At 46.4% G+C, this 14,614-nt stretch overlaps 2 protein-coding genes across 4 annotated transcripts in view; one reads left to right on the top strand and one right to left on the bottom strand.

Moving 5' to 3' along the window:
- Positions 1-976: 976 nt before the first annotated feature.
- Positions 977-7,227, bottom strand: B3GALT6 (beta-1,3-galactosyltransferase 6). Its single transcript, XM_073316552.1, has 2 exons — positions 7,115-7,227; positions 977-6,022 (listed from the first exon to the last, which is right to left on the bottom strand). Exon 2 carries the CDS (start codon positions 5,520-5,522, stop codon positions 4,482-4,484), a length of 1,041 nt encoding a protein of 346 aa, XP_073172653.1. The 5' UTR covers positions 5,523-6,022; positions 7,115-7,227; the 3' UTR covers positions 977-4,481.
- Positions 7,228-8,882: 1,655 nt separating this feature from the next.
- The window catches only part of SDF4 (stromal cell derived factor 4), a 33,760-nt gene continuing 28,028 nt past the window's right edge, over positions 8,883-14,614 (top strand). The window contains exons 1-4 of one of the 3 annotated variants that reach the window (XM_073316915.1): positions 8,883-9,022; positions 9,756-10,166; positions 11,788-11,862; positions 13,015-13,384. In XM_073316915.1, the coding sequence (XP_073173016.1) occupies positions 13,077-13,384 (308 nt within the window). In that variant the 5' untranslated portion in view covers positions 8,883-9,022; positions 9,756-10,166; positions 11,788-11,862; positions 13,015-13,076. The remainder of the gene's footprint in view (positions 9,023-9,755; positions 10,167-11,787; positions 11,863-13,014; positions 13,385-14,614) is intronic. The other 2 variants (XM_073316914.1, XM_073316916.1) reach the window with 2 other exon arrangements.

Genomic DNA, 14,614 nt, shown 5'->3' with positions numbered 1-14,614 from the left:
GAATTCAATAGGTGCACCAAAATCTTTCGGTCTTGTACTTGAAACACTATCGTGGTAATAGGATTTTATAAAGGACCTAATTTACGGCATGCAACCTCTAACATGGATGACAGACAATTCTATATGTACAATTTGAAAACTATTAAACTATTAAAGAAATCATCCAGTGAATAACAAAAAAAAAAAAAAGTTAAAAATGCTTTTAATGTTCTGTCAAACAGCACAGTTTTACTATAGCCCTGCAAAGAACACAAGTGTAATATTAATATAATATTTCAAATAAACAGTGACTTGCAGCCCACATCAACTGATATTTAGAAAACTGTTTAGGTCAACTGAGGTGAGCCATCTTCCTCTTGTCTTCCAGGGAAGAGTCCTGTGGACGTTTTCTGCAACACCATAATAGTAACAAGTATAAATGGCTGACTTTTTTTTTTTTTAAATGAGGAACTCCCTTAGAAGTCAACTGAAATGCTATTTAATAAAAGTTTGATTCCATATAATTAATTTAACACAGACATGAAAAATTACAAATGAATATATTTTGGGCCTGATCTTGCTTCTACTGAAATCAGTGGCAAAACTCCCACTAACTTCAATACAAGGATCTTTAAGGAAAGGCCAAAATACTTTTTACTTGTTAGGAGCAGAAGTTAGGCACTCTGGGTGAAATCCTGGCCCCCACGAAGACAATGGACTTTCCCATTAGCTTCAACAGGGCCAGGTTTTCACTTTGTTTTTCAAACAGCAGTACAGGACGTCTAATCACCTAAACCATGAAATCCTTATACTGCATTAAATTTTTCTGATGTCAACATCCCTTGTAAAAGAAATACAAACTCAGTCATAAGGTCAGAAAAACGATTTTCAGCTCTTTTGTTTTAAAATATATTTGTCGTTTAACCCTATATTTTATATACGTGTGTGTGTGTGTGCACATGCATGTGCTGTTCCGGATCTGGGATCTTAAATGCAATTTTTAAAATATAGGTTCATAATTAAATGCAAACAAAACATTTTAGTGCAATAGTTAGGGTTGAAACATCAAGCACTTGAAAGTCAAGCAATATAAAACATTGCCTGCATAAAGTTACTTGATATTTAACCTTAACATTGCATTAACAATAGGTTTTTTACATGTGACTTTCTAATTAAAGAAATACAACTCTTGAGTTATTTGGCTTGTGAAGCTGATAATGATCCTGGATTTATAATAATGACTTCTGGGTCACCAGTTCTCTTTGCTGATTAACTCAGCAGACTCTCTGCCCCACTGACTAACAGAACCAACCTTAAAAGACTTTTTAAACTCACTGAACTGCAATTTATTTGGCTTGCAAATCTTGCAAACTTTGCCAGTTTGACTGAGCATCCAACATGCAAAATAGCAGTCATTAAAAATTCAACTTTGGAATTTTTAAAGTGTCAATCAGATCTACGAAGTCAGACAGGTTTGAATTTCTTTTGTCTTGAGGCACTTGAGAGTTTTTCAAGCATAAATATTCTGATCAGAACATGTGGGAAAATGTTTTTTCTATATTCCAGAAACATAAAAAATGGATCAACTTACATAAGTCATACCTTCCAAAACAATTAATTTTTGAACTGAGAGGCAAAACATAGGTAATTCTAGACCAGAAGGACTTTGTTACTCAAATTTGTTGTTAGATTTCAAATAGAACTATATTTACCACAATAATTTATGGACTTAATTCTTCAAGGTGCTGGGCACTCTGGTCTTGATTTTAATTTAAGTATGGGAATAGTCCCAATGAAATCAAGAGGACTACTCATATGTTTAAGTAAGTACTTTGTAGGATGAAGCTCAATATTCTTGGAACTCAGGGGCACAGCAAGAACTCAGCATTCTACAAAAAATTTAACCATCAGTGTGTGTGTGCGCATTTGTATGTTTTCTTCCATCCAGATGTCACTTGGGATGTGACAAATAATTTTCCATTCTTCTGAACCTCAAATTCTCATCCTCACATGAAAGCTCTGAAAAGAGAACCTTTAAAAAAAAACCAAAAACAAAACAAAACGACAAAGAAGCGACAATGCCCGTGACTTACATAAACATTGATATTTAGATAAATGGGTGATTAGTACATTCTTACCAGGTTAAGAGAGTCATGCAGCAGATTTTTGGATCTACAACTCAGACCCTATTTAAATTAGGAACTGTACATCAATAAATTAAAGCATTTCACAAATAATACTTGTGAAACTTAACACACTTTCTTAAATAATTATAAAATAAGATGATACTTAGCTATCTTAAACTTTTAACAATACATAGTACATTTACAATATTTATAAATAAATTATCACAATTACAAACACTGAACTATGTGTGTACAATACTAATTTAGCCCAAAGACCAAAGAGACATACAGACTTTAAAAGGATTACTGAAACCAATTTAATGTCTTGCAACCGGGTGAAGTCTTAAACTTTTTGTTCTGCAGGAATATATTCCACTTAAGGGCACATCTGCAGTAAGCATCACTATGTCAAAGTACAAAAGACTGGATGCATCAGATTAAATAAGTTACTTTTTCGATGTCTTCATTAGCTAATTTTGTTTTTAGAAGGAAAGTTACAGAATGTCTTGTTGAAATACTTAATGTAAATAAGGAGTTGTTTTCCTTTCCAAAAAGAGTTTTTTTCCACTTAATCCTCTCAAGAAATTGTTTAAAACTAGATAGAAGAAGTGGATTTTAATGACGAGAAAATAAATACACTTGATTCCTTTGGAATAAATTACTAAGTTGGGTCTGAAAAGCAAAAATGTTATGATATCAGCACCAAATCTTATTATTTGAAGTTGAAGTCTCCCTCCACACAGGTAAGAGAAAGGTGTACCGTCCAGTGAGAGAAAGAAATAATAATAGTATGAAAGTGCACTGTGCAACAAACTGTAAGAAAGACTGAAGAATGTGAACATGCCCTTTAGGCATCAACTTTAAAGCTGATGTGTCTTTACTAGAAAAGAGATCTGTTACTGACAAGGGTTTTCAGAAGGGAGTCCCCCTGGACCAGTGTGGACAAAGGTGTAACTGTGTGCACAGATGGAACCATTTTCAACACCATTACAGGATATCAGGATTATTCAGTCACACAACTAAAAGTCTGCACAGAAAATGTGTTAGAATTATTTGAGAGTGTAATGCATTCTGTCACTGTGCTAAAAGTGGCCCATTTATATTCTCAGTTACACACCAAACATGCCCAACAATCCTTGTCAGCAATGGATTCATTTGTAGTGTAGACAGGACTACAGAGAAGTGAAAAAATAAACCCCAGTCATTTACATACCATATTAGCAACTAAAATAGCCAATTCTTCAGATTTATTTTTTTTAAACAGATCTATTGCTTTATTTTGAAAATCTAGTCCAGATAACTTGATAAAGTTTTGTACTTCCAATCTGAGACGTTATAGGTCTAATCCTGCTAACTCTTACTCACATAGGTTATCCTTACTGATGTAAGTAGTCCTATTGTTTGCATAATTAGATCATATACTTCTTAGTGGGATCATTTTTTGTAAAAATTAGGAAGTTAAGATTTCTTTGTACACAATGCACTTGGAGAATACAAGAGCAGTTTCTAATCCCAATAACCGAGTGCTAGGTTTGTAGCATAAATGTTTACTTCCAAATCAAGATAGTTGAGAACCTACCCTAATACTGCAATATGGCATAACACATACACTTTTCCAAATACAGACCTATTTAGTAGCTGCCAGATCATCCAGATTACACAGTACATCATAAACTATTTTAAAAAAAATGATTGAAGATTTAAATTCAGGGATATTACCCAAGACCTATTATAATTAAATCAGAATTCTTTCCAAAGACTGGACACACCATCCTCCCCCTCATTGAGAGTATAAAGTAACCAGTGCAAATATCTCAACAACACTTCCCTTCATTTAGATGCCAGGCCAGTGGTTCTAGCCAGCCACCTGCTTCCACTGGCACTAGCAACTGATTTGCTATCTCTTTATTACAGTCTTAAAAACTTGCCAAAATGGTTGGCCAAAATGACATTTTTTCCCTGAAAAAATTAAACAGTAGACATTATTTTCACAATCTTGGGGATGGTGTGAAGGCATGACACGTTCTCAACAAACAAACTTTGGAATCTGGGGCACATCTTCCAACCTGCTTTGCATCCAAGTTATTTAAAAAAAAGTTTTCTTTTTTCCCCCCTTTGCACTAAATTCCATCATATAACCTTTCCCTCACTTCCCCCTTTATTCCTGTATTTTGTGTATCTGTAGACAAATCACAGCACTTCAGTAGCTTTTATGAATTATGGTGCTATGTTGGTCCTGCACACAGTCTTGACGTATGAATCATGTAAAATCTCAGAATAATTTTTAAGCTTTACATACAAGGTTGTCCCCATATGACACTGATCCAGCCCAGAGAGTTATCCTTTGACACTTTGCCCTTCCTTTTTCCAAAACTTTCAGGGGATGCCATCTTTCCTTTGGCAACACTGTGAAGGAGGCACTCCCCAGTCATACATGTAGGATAGCCTGAGCTTAACCTCCTCCTTGCAGAGCTTCCCTTCTTTGGCCAAAGTCTGATGCTTCTCTAACATGTCCTCAATGCTCTGCTTGTGAGTGACAATATACTTATTGTTGCAGCCCCGTGACTTGTACTCAGTGTCAAAACGTGGGTCATGCACCCTCTTCACATCAACAGGAGCCAGCCAAGCCCCCAGCGAGACATCTTCACTCTGCCACATGTTGAAATAGTCTTGGCTGAGTCGCAGGTAATGCACCAGGTCTGCAGACAGCACATAGCCACCACCCAGGGCATAAGGCAGGTAGTAGTCGCATAGGAGCCAAGTGCTCTCTTTCCATTTGCCACCCGACTTCACTCGACCACGGCCAGAAAAGAAGCCCCAGTAGAGACGACGTGGCTCCTTGGCCCTCAGCTCTTCCACGAGTACGTCCAGGCGTACAAAGGTGTCATCATCAGCCTTGAGGACAAAGCGGAAGTCCAAGTGCAGATCAAGCCAGACATACATTGCCAGGACCTTGGTAGTCAGGTTCTCATAGGAATCACGAAGCTCAGGCAGCAACAGCAGGTCTCGGTGACGGCTCTGCTCCAACTCTAAGCTGTGAAGCTCCTCCCCAGCCAGGCTGCCTGTGCCAATCACGAAACGACACCAGATGTCATCCTGAGGGGGCCGGCCAGCCATCGAGAGCCAGGTGCTGCGGATGATGCTGCGGCGCTCTGTATACTTGGGGCCGCTGGCGATGAGGACAGCCAGGAAAGCCGTCTCCTCAGGGGGCAGCGGGGCTGCCAGTAGGGGCGGCCCGGCTCCCACTCCACCGCGGGGTGGCTGCAGTGCCTGGTTGTGGGGCAGACCTCGACCTGGCAAGGGCCTGAGGCTCTCTGAGGTGCACTTGGCCAGGTAGAGCAGGACTACAGCGAAGAGCGCCAGGCCACCGAGGCCCAGCGCTGTCTTGTGGCGACACAGGAGCCGCAGCAGCTTCATCGTGGCAGGGAGAGACACCGACGCCTCCTCGGAGGCCGAGGCGAGAACCAGGCCCAAGGCTGCTATGGGCACCCCCTTCTAGAGCAGCACCAGGCCAGGCCCAGCCCTCACACCTCCCTCCTCCCGAGCGAGCAGGGCAAACCTCGGCCCCCACAATGGCTTCTGCCCCTCAGCCACAGGCCCCACCCTCAGCACCTTGCACGGCCCTGAGGATTAGGCAGGAATCGCAGCAGTCCTGCCCCCTTCCCGCAGAATGTCCTGGATGGAGTCTGGGGCGGGTAGCAGGCTGGGAGACTCTTCCTCTCTGAGCACAGTGAGGGCGCCACAAGTCCCCTCAGCGGCGGCTTCATGCCCTGGTCCCTCCACCTCTTTCTCTTCGCTCACGGAGCCGTGCCAGCAACTCCCTCGCTGCCGAGTCAGCGTGAGCAGCACCCGCTGCGGGGCCGCCTGCCCCTGTGCCAGGGGAGAGACTCGGACGGGGGAGAGGCTGAGGCTCGCACCTAGGGTGACCAGATGCAAGAATTAAAATATCGGGACACATGGGGGGGGGGGAGATGGGCAACACGTGGACCCCCCCACACTCTCCCCCCCCCAGACTGGAACCCCCAAGCCCTCCCTCTCCCCCCCCAGACTGAAACCCCGAGCCCCCCCCCCAGGCTGAAACCCCTCTCTATTCCCCCCCATCTGGAACCCCGAGTCCTGCAGCTGGAACCCCGAGCCGCCCTCTCTCTCTCCCCCACCCCACAGCTGGAACCTCGAGGCCCCCCCTGCGGCGGGAACACCTCTCTATTCCCCCCCCCGAGCCCCCCCCCCTCTCTCCCCCCCCCGCGGCTGGAACCCCGAGGCCCCCCAGGCTGGAACCCCCAAGCCCCCCCTCTCCTCCCCCAGGCTGAAACCCCTCTCTATTCCCCCCCGCGACTGGAACCCCGAGCCCCCCCTCTGCCCCCCGCCCCGCGACTGGAACCCCGAGCCCCCCTCTCTCTGTCTCTCTCCCCCCCGCCCCGCGACTGGAACCCCGAGCCCCCCCCCGTCTCTCTCCCCCCCGCCCCGCGGCTGGAACCCTGAGCCCCCCCCCTGCCCCCCGCCCCGCGACTGGAACCCCGAGCCCCCCCCGTCTCTCTCCCCCCCGCCCCGCGGCTGGAACCCTGAGCCCCCCCCTCTGCCCCCCGCCCCGCGGCTGGAACCCCGAGCCCCCCCCGTCTCTCTCCCCCCCGCCCCGCGGCTGAAACCCTGAGCCCCCCCCTCTGCCCCCCGCCCCGCGACTGGAACCCCGAGCCCCCCCCCCTGCCTCCCGCCCCGCGACTGGAACCCCGAGCCCCCCCCCTCTGCCTCCCGCCCCGCGACTGGAACCCCGAGCCCCCCCCTCTGTTTCTCTCCCCCCCGCCCCGCGGCTGGAACCCCGAGCCCCCCTCTCTTCCCCCCTCCCGGCTGGAACCCCGAGGCCCCCCTCTCCCCGCGCAGCCCCAGCACCACGGGTCGGGGGCGCACGGCCCCGGCTCCGGCCCCCGCTGCAAGGCCGGGGCTCCGGGCTGGGGTAAGGGGGGGTTGGGGCGCGGGAGGAAGCGCGGGCTCCGGGGCCGGGCGGCACTTACCTCGCGCGGCTCCCCCAGAAGCGGCGGGGGTCCCCCCTCTGGGTCCTAGGCAGAGGACAGGCCAGGTGGCTCTGGGCGCCGCAGCGACTTCCGCCCGCAGGCCCCGCCCCCGCAGCTCCCATTGGCCGCCGTTCCCCACCAATGGGAGCTGCGGAGCCGGCGCGGGTGGCGGGGGCAGCGCGGGGAGATGTCCCCGCTTGTGGGGAGGGAGCCCCCTAGCCCGCCCGTGTAAAAACTCCGAGACTCGGGCGCCCGGGGTTCTCCTGTGGGAAGGCGGTGGAGGGTGGGCAGCTGGGGGCTGACACGGGGCCTTTGGACACCGGTAACTCTGAACGCCAAGGCCCAGAGCCTCAAAGGTATTGAGGTGCCTAACTCCCCTTCCCATAGAAATCAGTGGGAATTAGGCACCTTAGTACCCCATGTGAAGTAATTTAGAAACGGTCAGCCGGGGCTTCCCAGTCAGGGGTTGCATTGGAATGCTTTCCGATGGAATAGCAGTTTATTTGGAGACTTCCATGTTGTACTTTGGAAACTAAACTTAAAGAAAAGGAAAAATTAACCCTCTTGCCCCTAGGCTGGCAAAGATAACCTGCACATTGTGAACTAAGCATGACACAGCGATGTCTGCCTGAGTCGGCAGACACCCTTCTACAATCACTCTGAGAGGCAAGGTGACCAAGGCCTGGAGAAGGGCGCTAAGGTACTGATTTGATAGAAAAGTTGCCACCCTCTTGCAAAACAAAAACTGGCTTATATTATATTTGTGTGATCTATTGAGATTCCCCATCTATTGAAAATTAGCATTAGTAGTAAACAATTATTTGCATTATGATAGCCCCCAAGTCCCCACTTGGGATTGAGGTCCGATTGCCTCTTATATATGTACAGTGCAGTCAGGACTTACATCTGACAGAAACAGAGCAGACAAGAGGTAGAGGGTAGGGATATGGCAGAGAAGTAAATGAATATGAGGATGAAATGGAAGGGTTTTGTAAATTACACTTTGCTGTTGTATTTGTTGTTACTTTGGGGTAGAGGAAGGATGAGGAGCAGTAGGAACTGGGAAGTTTAGGAAGAAGAAGGGGAGCTGGGCAATTCCATTTCTTAATATTTCTATTTTATATTATCATGTATGAATGCATCCGATGAAGTGAGCTGTAGCTCACGAAAGCTTATGCTCAAATAAATTTGTTAGGTCTATAAGGTGCCACAAGTCCTCCTGTTCTTTCAGCTTGACCAGTGTCACCTGGTAGCTGCATAGAGGGTCCTCTGGCCCCAATCAAAGATGGTTGCCAACGGTATTCAGATAACATTTGCTTCTCTGCCCCAAACAAAGATGGCCACCCACAGACACGCAAAGGAATGGCGACTATAGGGCTCCCTGCCCTAAACAAAGATGGCCGCCCTCAGCCGCGCAAAGGAATAGCGACTATAGGGCTCCCTGCCCCAAACAAAGATGGCCGCCCACAGCCACGCAAAGGAATAGCGACTATACGGCTCCCTGCCCTAAACAAAGATGGCCGCCCACTACGGGAGCGCCTTCCCTCCCCTAATCCAAGATGGTCGCTCACTCCCCGGGTCCTTTTTCAAAGGTGGCCTTGACGGTGCCTGCTTTGCACTCGCTCTTTCGTGGCATTGCTCGGGTGTCCGTTCCTCTCCGGAGCGCGACCTCTCCGTGTGTGTAGCCCCCGGACCAAGGCCCCGCGCTGTGGCTCCTTCCATCCATCCACTCAGGCGGGGTGGGACGCCCCGGGGTCCTTGCCTTAGTGTTGAGTGGCGCTTCCGGCTTCCTGTCCCCCTCTCAGCCGTCGCTGCCTGAGGGGGTTTCGGAGGAGGGTCGCGCCGGGGAGCGGAACCGAGGGGCCCGGGCCGGGGTGGGCATGAGGAGCCTGGCCGCTTCCCGCACAGGTACCGGCGTTGGCGTGGGCTGCCTGCCGCGGAGCCCCCTCCCCCCCCGCGCTTGCGACGTTGGGCGAAGGAGAGGGGCTGGGAGCTCTGAGGGGCTGGGGGGAGGAAGGGAGCTGAGTGTCTCTGTACCCACCTGGGGAGGGGGGGGAGAAGGGGCCTACACGGCGGGGGGGGGGGGCTGCGCTGGGACCTTGAGACAGAGGGTGGATGGAGACTTGGCGTCTGGAGATGGCCGTGTGGGTCAGGGGGGCAACGCTGGGACCTGGAGGTGTCAGGGGCTCCTCCCCCCCCCCCCTTGTCGCTCGACGACCCTCGTCCGTTCCCTTCAGCTCCCTTTCCCCCAGTGTCTCTTCTGCCCCTAGTTGTGTGTTCGTGCACGTGGCCCTTACTCCTGGGGGGGGGGATTCTGCGCCCCCAGAATGGCACATTCTGTGCACAGTATTTTAAAATCTGTCTCTTTTATTTGTCAAAATGACCCTATAGAATCATGCCGGATTCAATTGTTTTGGTAATTTATTTCAAAATACCTGTAACAATACCGATGACAACATTCCCCTAGGAGGAGAGTTAAAGAAACCCCTGCGCCAGCCCAGTTCTTGTTGCTGTGCCCCCTCTCCCCCAGATCCCAGCTTGGGGGGGGGGCAAACACCCACACCCCCTCCCCAGTGCTTCATTTGTAATGAAAGAGGTGCCGGGGCTCAAACAATTTTTTTTACTTTCATAACTGATGCAGCAAGCCCAGAGGTGCCGGGGCTATGAACTGTGGAGCCTAGAGATGCCAGGACTCAGCCCTGGCACAAATTAAACACAACCCAGCTGAGAGGTGCCCCCTACCCCCAGAGCCCAGCTGCGTGCCCTGTCTCCACTCAGGGATACAGATGGAGAAACTGCCTGACGCTGGATCCGAGGCTTGAGTTTCCTGCACACGGCTTCCTTCCTTCAGGGAATGCCTGGATCCCTCCAGCTTCCCCTTCCTCCAGCAATGTCGGCTGTTTGCCAGCTGGGATCTGCTGGGTCCAGCAGCCCCTAGTGGTGGCCAGTAGCTATGCAGTGCCAATTCTGCAGGTGAAGAAGGAAATTTTGCACAGAGCACTGATCTTTGTGCAAATTCTGCACTGTACAGTGCTGCAGAATTCCCTCAGGAGTAAGTGACTGTATACAGTGTGTACAGTCTGTGCATGCTGACAGCTTTTCTTCAAGTTGTTGCTGTATAATTGAGCTATTGGGTGGGATGGGGCAGGTGAAGGTTCAATAACAGAGTTTGGTAGAAAGTGGGGTTAGCCTGCAAAACGGGAAACTCGAAATGGACTTGTTCAATTCAACTTTGTAAAAATGGTCATGAAACTGTATCAGCCCTAACAGAATTTGCTTAAATTTACCATGATGATGGGACTCTGGTAGCTTGATTTTTATTTTTTTTTTAATTGACTAAAAAAATAGAGTGCCATCTAAACAGCTTTCCCTTAGTTAAAAACAAAATCATTAAACCTTCTCTCGCCCCCCTCCCCCCCCATGTTTAGAAAGATCTTTTGGCTGGGCCTGAGAGTAATAATAATAAATGTTATTGGACTCTTGTTCCTCTCCTTCTTGATGCATAGCTAGCTATTCGCTTTCAATTTCGGCTTCCTTGCATAATTAGTGTAAACACTCTTGCAGTGGCTGGATAATGGCATCCACTGTCAACAAATAGTGACACTCACTACACACAAAGTTATGTCAAATGCACGAACAAATTAGAGAAAATATTTTCTTTTTTCAATCTCTTGCAGTTACAGTAATTTTAGGGATTATTGGTAACAATAGTAGATACAAAATTTTCAGATGGAAAAGTGATGCTTGAAATTGATATTATTGTCCTTGTATAATGGTGATGGTGGGGATTTTCTCACATGTCAAAATAATAGTTCTGTCCAGGTAGGTGTGCAAACAGAAATTTACAAGGTTGATTTTAATTGGGTAGTTCAGCGAGGAAGGAGAAATGTCCTCTTCTAATCTTAAATGTGATCGTATTAAGTTCTGAAACATTATGGTTGATATTCCTCAAACCTCTGAGCAAATGTCCTAAGCTTGTCTGTTGTAATTATCCAGGTAGATATCTATATTCTTCTTAAATCTTCCCTCAGTAGCGAATAGCGCAGGTTTAGTAGGTGCTGTATAGTGTTTCTCCACTGTTTATCCCTTAAAATTTTTTTTTAAATTATTACATCATATTTGCTGAAACTTGTAATACTTTTATGACTCTACCAGGATTCTGTCAGAAACTTACTTCTGTAATTAGCTATATCTCCTTTTACCAGGATGTTCTAGTAAATTCACTTTTGGTAATCACTTTATCTCTTGAGATTTAAAATGTTGTTTTAGTCTGAAAAATTATTTAAAAAACAAAAAAAAAAAGCATTGTGATGTTCCATGTTCATTTCTCACTGATTCCACATCAGATTTGCTCAGTTCTAAGTAAAGATTCTTTCCTACCTGCCAGCCCTAGAAACATTTCTTGGGAACTTGGTCATGCGCTGCTCACAAAAAGTCTTGAAACAGTCTGTTGTTGGCACACACTCTAGGTTAGAATCAGCTCTCTCTCTTAGAGTTGAACTGGATTTGGAGTGCTCACTGAAATAAAGTTAGTAAAAGGAGTAAAAACTTAATTCAGGTCCTGATTCACTAGACAAGTATTTGTAAAAATACTTCTGATTGTCAGAAGCTGGGAGTGGATGACCGGGAATGGATCACTTGATGATTGCTTGTTCTGTTCATTCCCTCTGAAGTACCAGGTATCTGCCACTGTTGGAAGACTGGACACTGGACCCATTGGTCTGACCCAATGGTCAGACCCTTCTTATGTACGTATATGTGTGTTTGCAAGATTGGGGCCTTAGGTCCTAGTTCTTCAGTGAGTTTTATGACCACGCAATGCCATAATCAACCACAAGTGATACTCTGTGCAGGCACAAGCATCTGCCTACATCAGGGGTTGGCATACATTTTGGCATGAGGGCCACATGTGGGAATAGAAATTGTATGGCAGGCTATGAATGCTCAAAAAAATTGGGTTTGGAGTGTGGGAGGGGGTGAGGTCTCTGGTTAGGGGTGCATGCTCCAGAGTGCAGACAGAAATGAGTTCAGGGTGCTGGAGGGGGCTCCGGGTGGAGGAGTGGAGTGGGGAGGGGGGTGAGGGCTCCGGCTGGGGGTGCAAGCTCTGGGGTGGGGCTGGGGATGAGGAGTTTGGGGTGTAGGAAGGTGCTCCAGGCTGGGACTGAGTGCCTCGGAGGGCAGGAGGGGGATCAGGGCTGGGGCAGGGGTTGGGGTGCAGGAAGCCATAGGAGCTGGAGGGGGGCCATGGCGCTGCTCCCCAGCAGGAGCTCGAGGGCCGGATTAAAACGGCCGGATCCGACCCATGGGCCGTAGTTTGCCCGTTCCTGGCCTACATGGTGCCCAAAGCAGGATGGGGGGGTCTTAGCAGCAAGCTGATGTGATTCTGACTCCATAAAGGGATGAGATCTGTTAAATTAGACACTTCTCAGAGCAAAGCCCCATGTTAGAAAGAACTGTTTTCTCTGTTGGTTGTGGAATGTAGCTTCATATGTCTCAGACTTGCCTGATGTATGCTAGAATTATGCCGGTAATGTAACATTTTGCCTCAGCCTTTGTCATCTGATCTGTACATGTGCTCTTCTGAAACAGACATACATTGAACTTCTCGACATTCCCTATCATCAGATTTTACCCCCCTCCCTTTTTTTCTTTTGGTAGCTGGAACTGCTTTTGCAACTGCACTACACTTTTTTGCAAAACCTGTTTCTTACTCTAGTTACTTGTACAACATTCGTTTATTCTAATTGCAAAACAGGCTTCTGTCATTTAAGATAAGCTTTTAATGTTGACCAACAGAATATGCTGGATTTTTACATTTAGATTTGGAGCTTAAAATAAAATTGTAGCTTTACAATTTTAGGTTCCTTATTTCTGCTTTTTTTTTCCCCCCCTACTTTCAGGTCATTTAATCTCTCTTTCACCATAAATTAATTTGTTAATATTTTGGACAAGAACAACAACAATGATGTCAAAACAAGCCTTCCTCTGCAGTTTGGGCTCTCTCTATTTGTCCCTCCTGTTTGTGTTCCTGCTGATGGATGTCTATGCCAGGCCTGCAAATAATTCTGTCTTAAAAGAGAAAGCTGTTGACAGCAAAGATGATAATGAGATCCTGCCCCCAGACCACCTGAATGGGGTCAAAATGGAGATGGATGGACATCTTAACAAGGAGTTTCATCAAGAGGTTTTTCTAGGAAAGGAGATGGAAGAGTTTGATGAAGATTCTGAACCAAGAAGAAACAGAAGGAAGCTTATGGCCATATTTTCAAAGTAAGTTATGTTGTAGTGTATCAAGAAAAATATGCAACCAATCCCGCTGCATTTATATTTTTCTCTACTTCCTCTATGTTCAGTTAATTAAACTTCTTTGAAAAACAAGCTTGAAAGATTTTTTTGAAGGATGATTACAATGAGAGGAATGAGCAACCTTGCCTAAAGCATTACATTTATGTTAGTAAAGTATTCAACTAACTTAGGCCCTGACCCTTTAAACTAATCAGTGGGGCTTAATATGTGCGGTTCTCCCCACCTCCAGTGCCCATGCAGAACCACTTTAATCAGCTTTCAGGGTTGGGGCCTTAGATTGTTGTTAAAATCCACCACAGAAAATGAAATTCCCACGTGAAAAAAATTAATGTTAAGTAACTTCTTGGATTACTAAAATTGAAAGATTTTAGGAGGTTTTTCCCCCCTCCCAGCTTGTTTACTTTTTGGATTTTGAGTGCTTTGGGTATAGTCAGGCTCATTTTCTAGTCTCATGCATTAGTGTCGTAGAATTTTCCAAAGGATAGGGCACTGCACTGTGAATTGGAAAACATGGGTTCTATTCTATACTCTGCCACTGGACCTGCACTGTGACCTTGGGGAAGTCGCTTCATTTCTCTGTTACTCTGTTTTAATCAATGTGTAAATATATGTTGTTTAGAGGTGCTGTTGGGCCTGGGTTTACTTCCCTTCTGGTATGATCCACAGAAATACTATCAGTGGAAAAGAAAATATTCTGGAGAGAATCAGGACTAAAGAAAAAAGACAAACTCAGCAAAAAGCTCACTTTCCCATAGCATGTATAGTCCCTTTTTGTTCAAAAGCCCCTTGAAGTTGATACTATGTCTGACTCTTTTTTTTCCTTGTATTTTATATGTTTAAATGATTAAATAACTCCTGTAACCTTAGTATCTTGGTCCATCCCAAGTATTTATAAACTGAAATAATTTCTCTCCCTTTCTTCATTCTTCATGAGTTCCTGAAGAGCTTATAAAATTCTGTTACTGCTGCAGTTAAACATATGTAGGCAACTCCCCAGAGCTTAGAAAGGGAAGTATAATGAAAGATAAGGTATAATATTTAAATTATGACACCATGCTAAACATCATTACTTGAAGGTCCTCAGACTAGATGGGCTTTTATTCTAATGTAACAAAAAAAAAATCTTATTTTAAGCATAAAAATGTGCCCACTTCTTGTATTTGTTTATAAAGCACCTTTTGTTCTATTAGGAGT

Source organism: Lepidochelys kempii, chromosome 18, assembly GCF_965140265.1.
Source record: "Lepidochelys kempii isolate rLepKem1 chromosome 18, rLepKem1.hap2, whole genome shotgun sequence".
Lineage (NCBI taxonomy): Eukaryota > Metazoa > Chordata > Testudines > Cheloniidae > Lepidochelys > Lepidochelys kempii.
This window is presented reverse-complemented; position numbering and strand designations above follow the sequence as displayed.

What these genes read in the sequence shown, in the direction of transcription:
- B3GALT6 (XM_073316552.1), bottom strand. Translation starts at nt 5,522, where the DNA reads ATGAAGCTGCTGCGGCTCCTGTGTCGCCACAAGACAGCGCTGGGCCTC.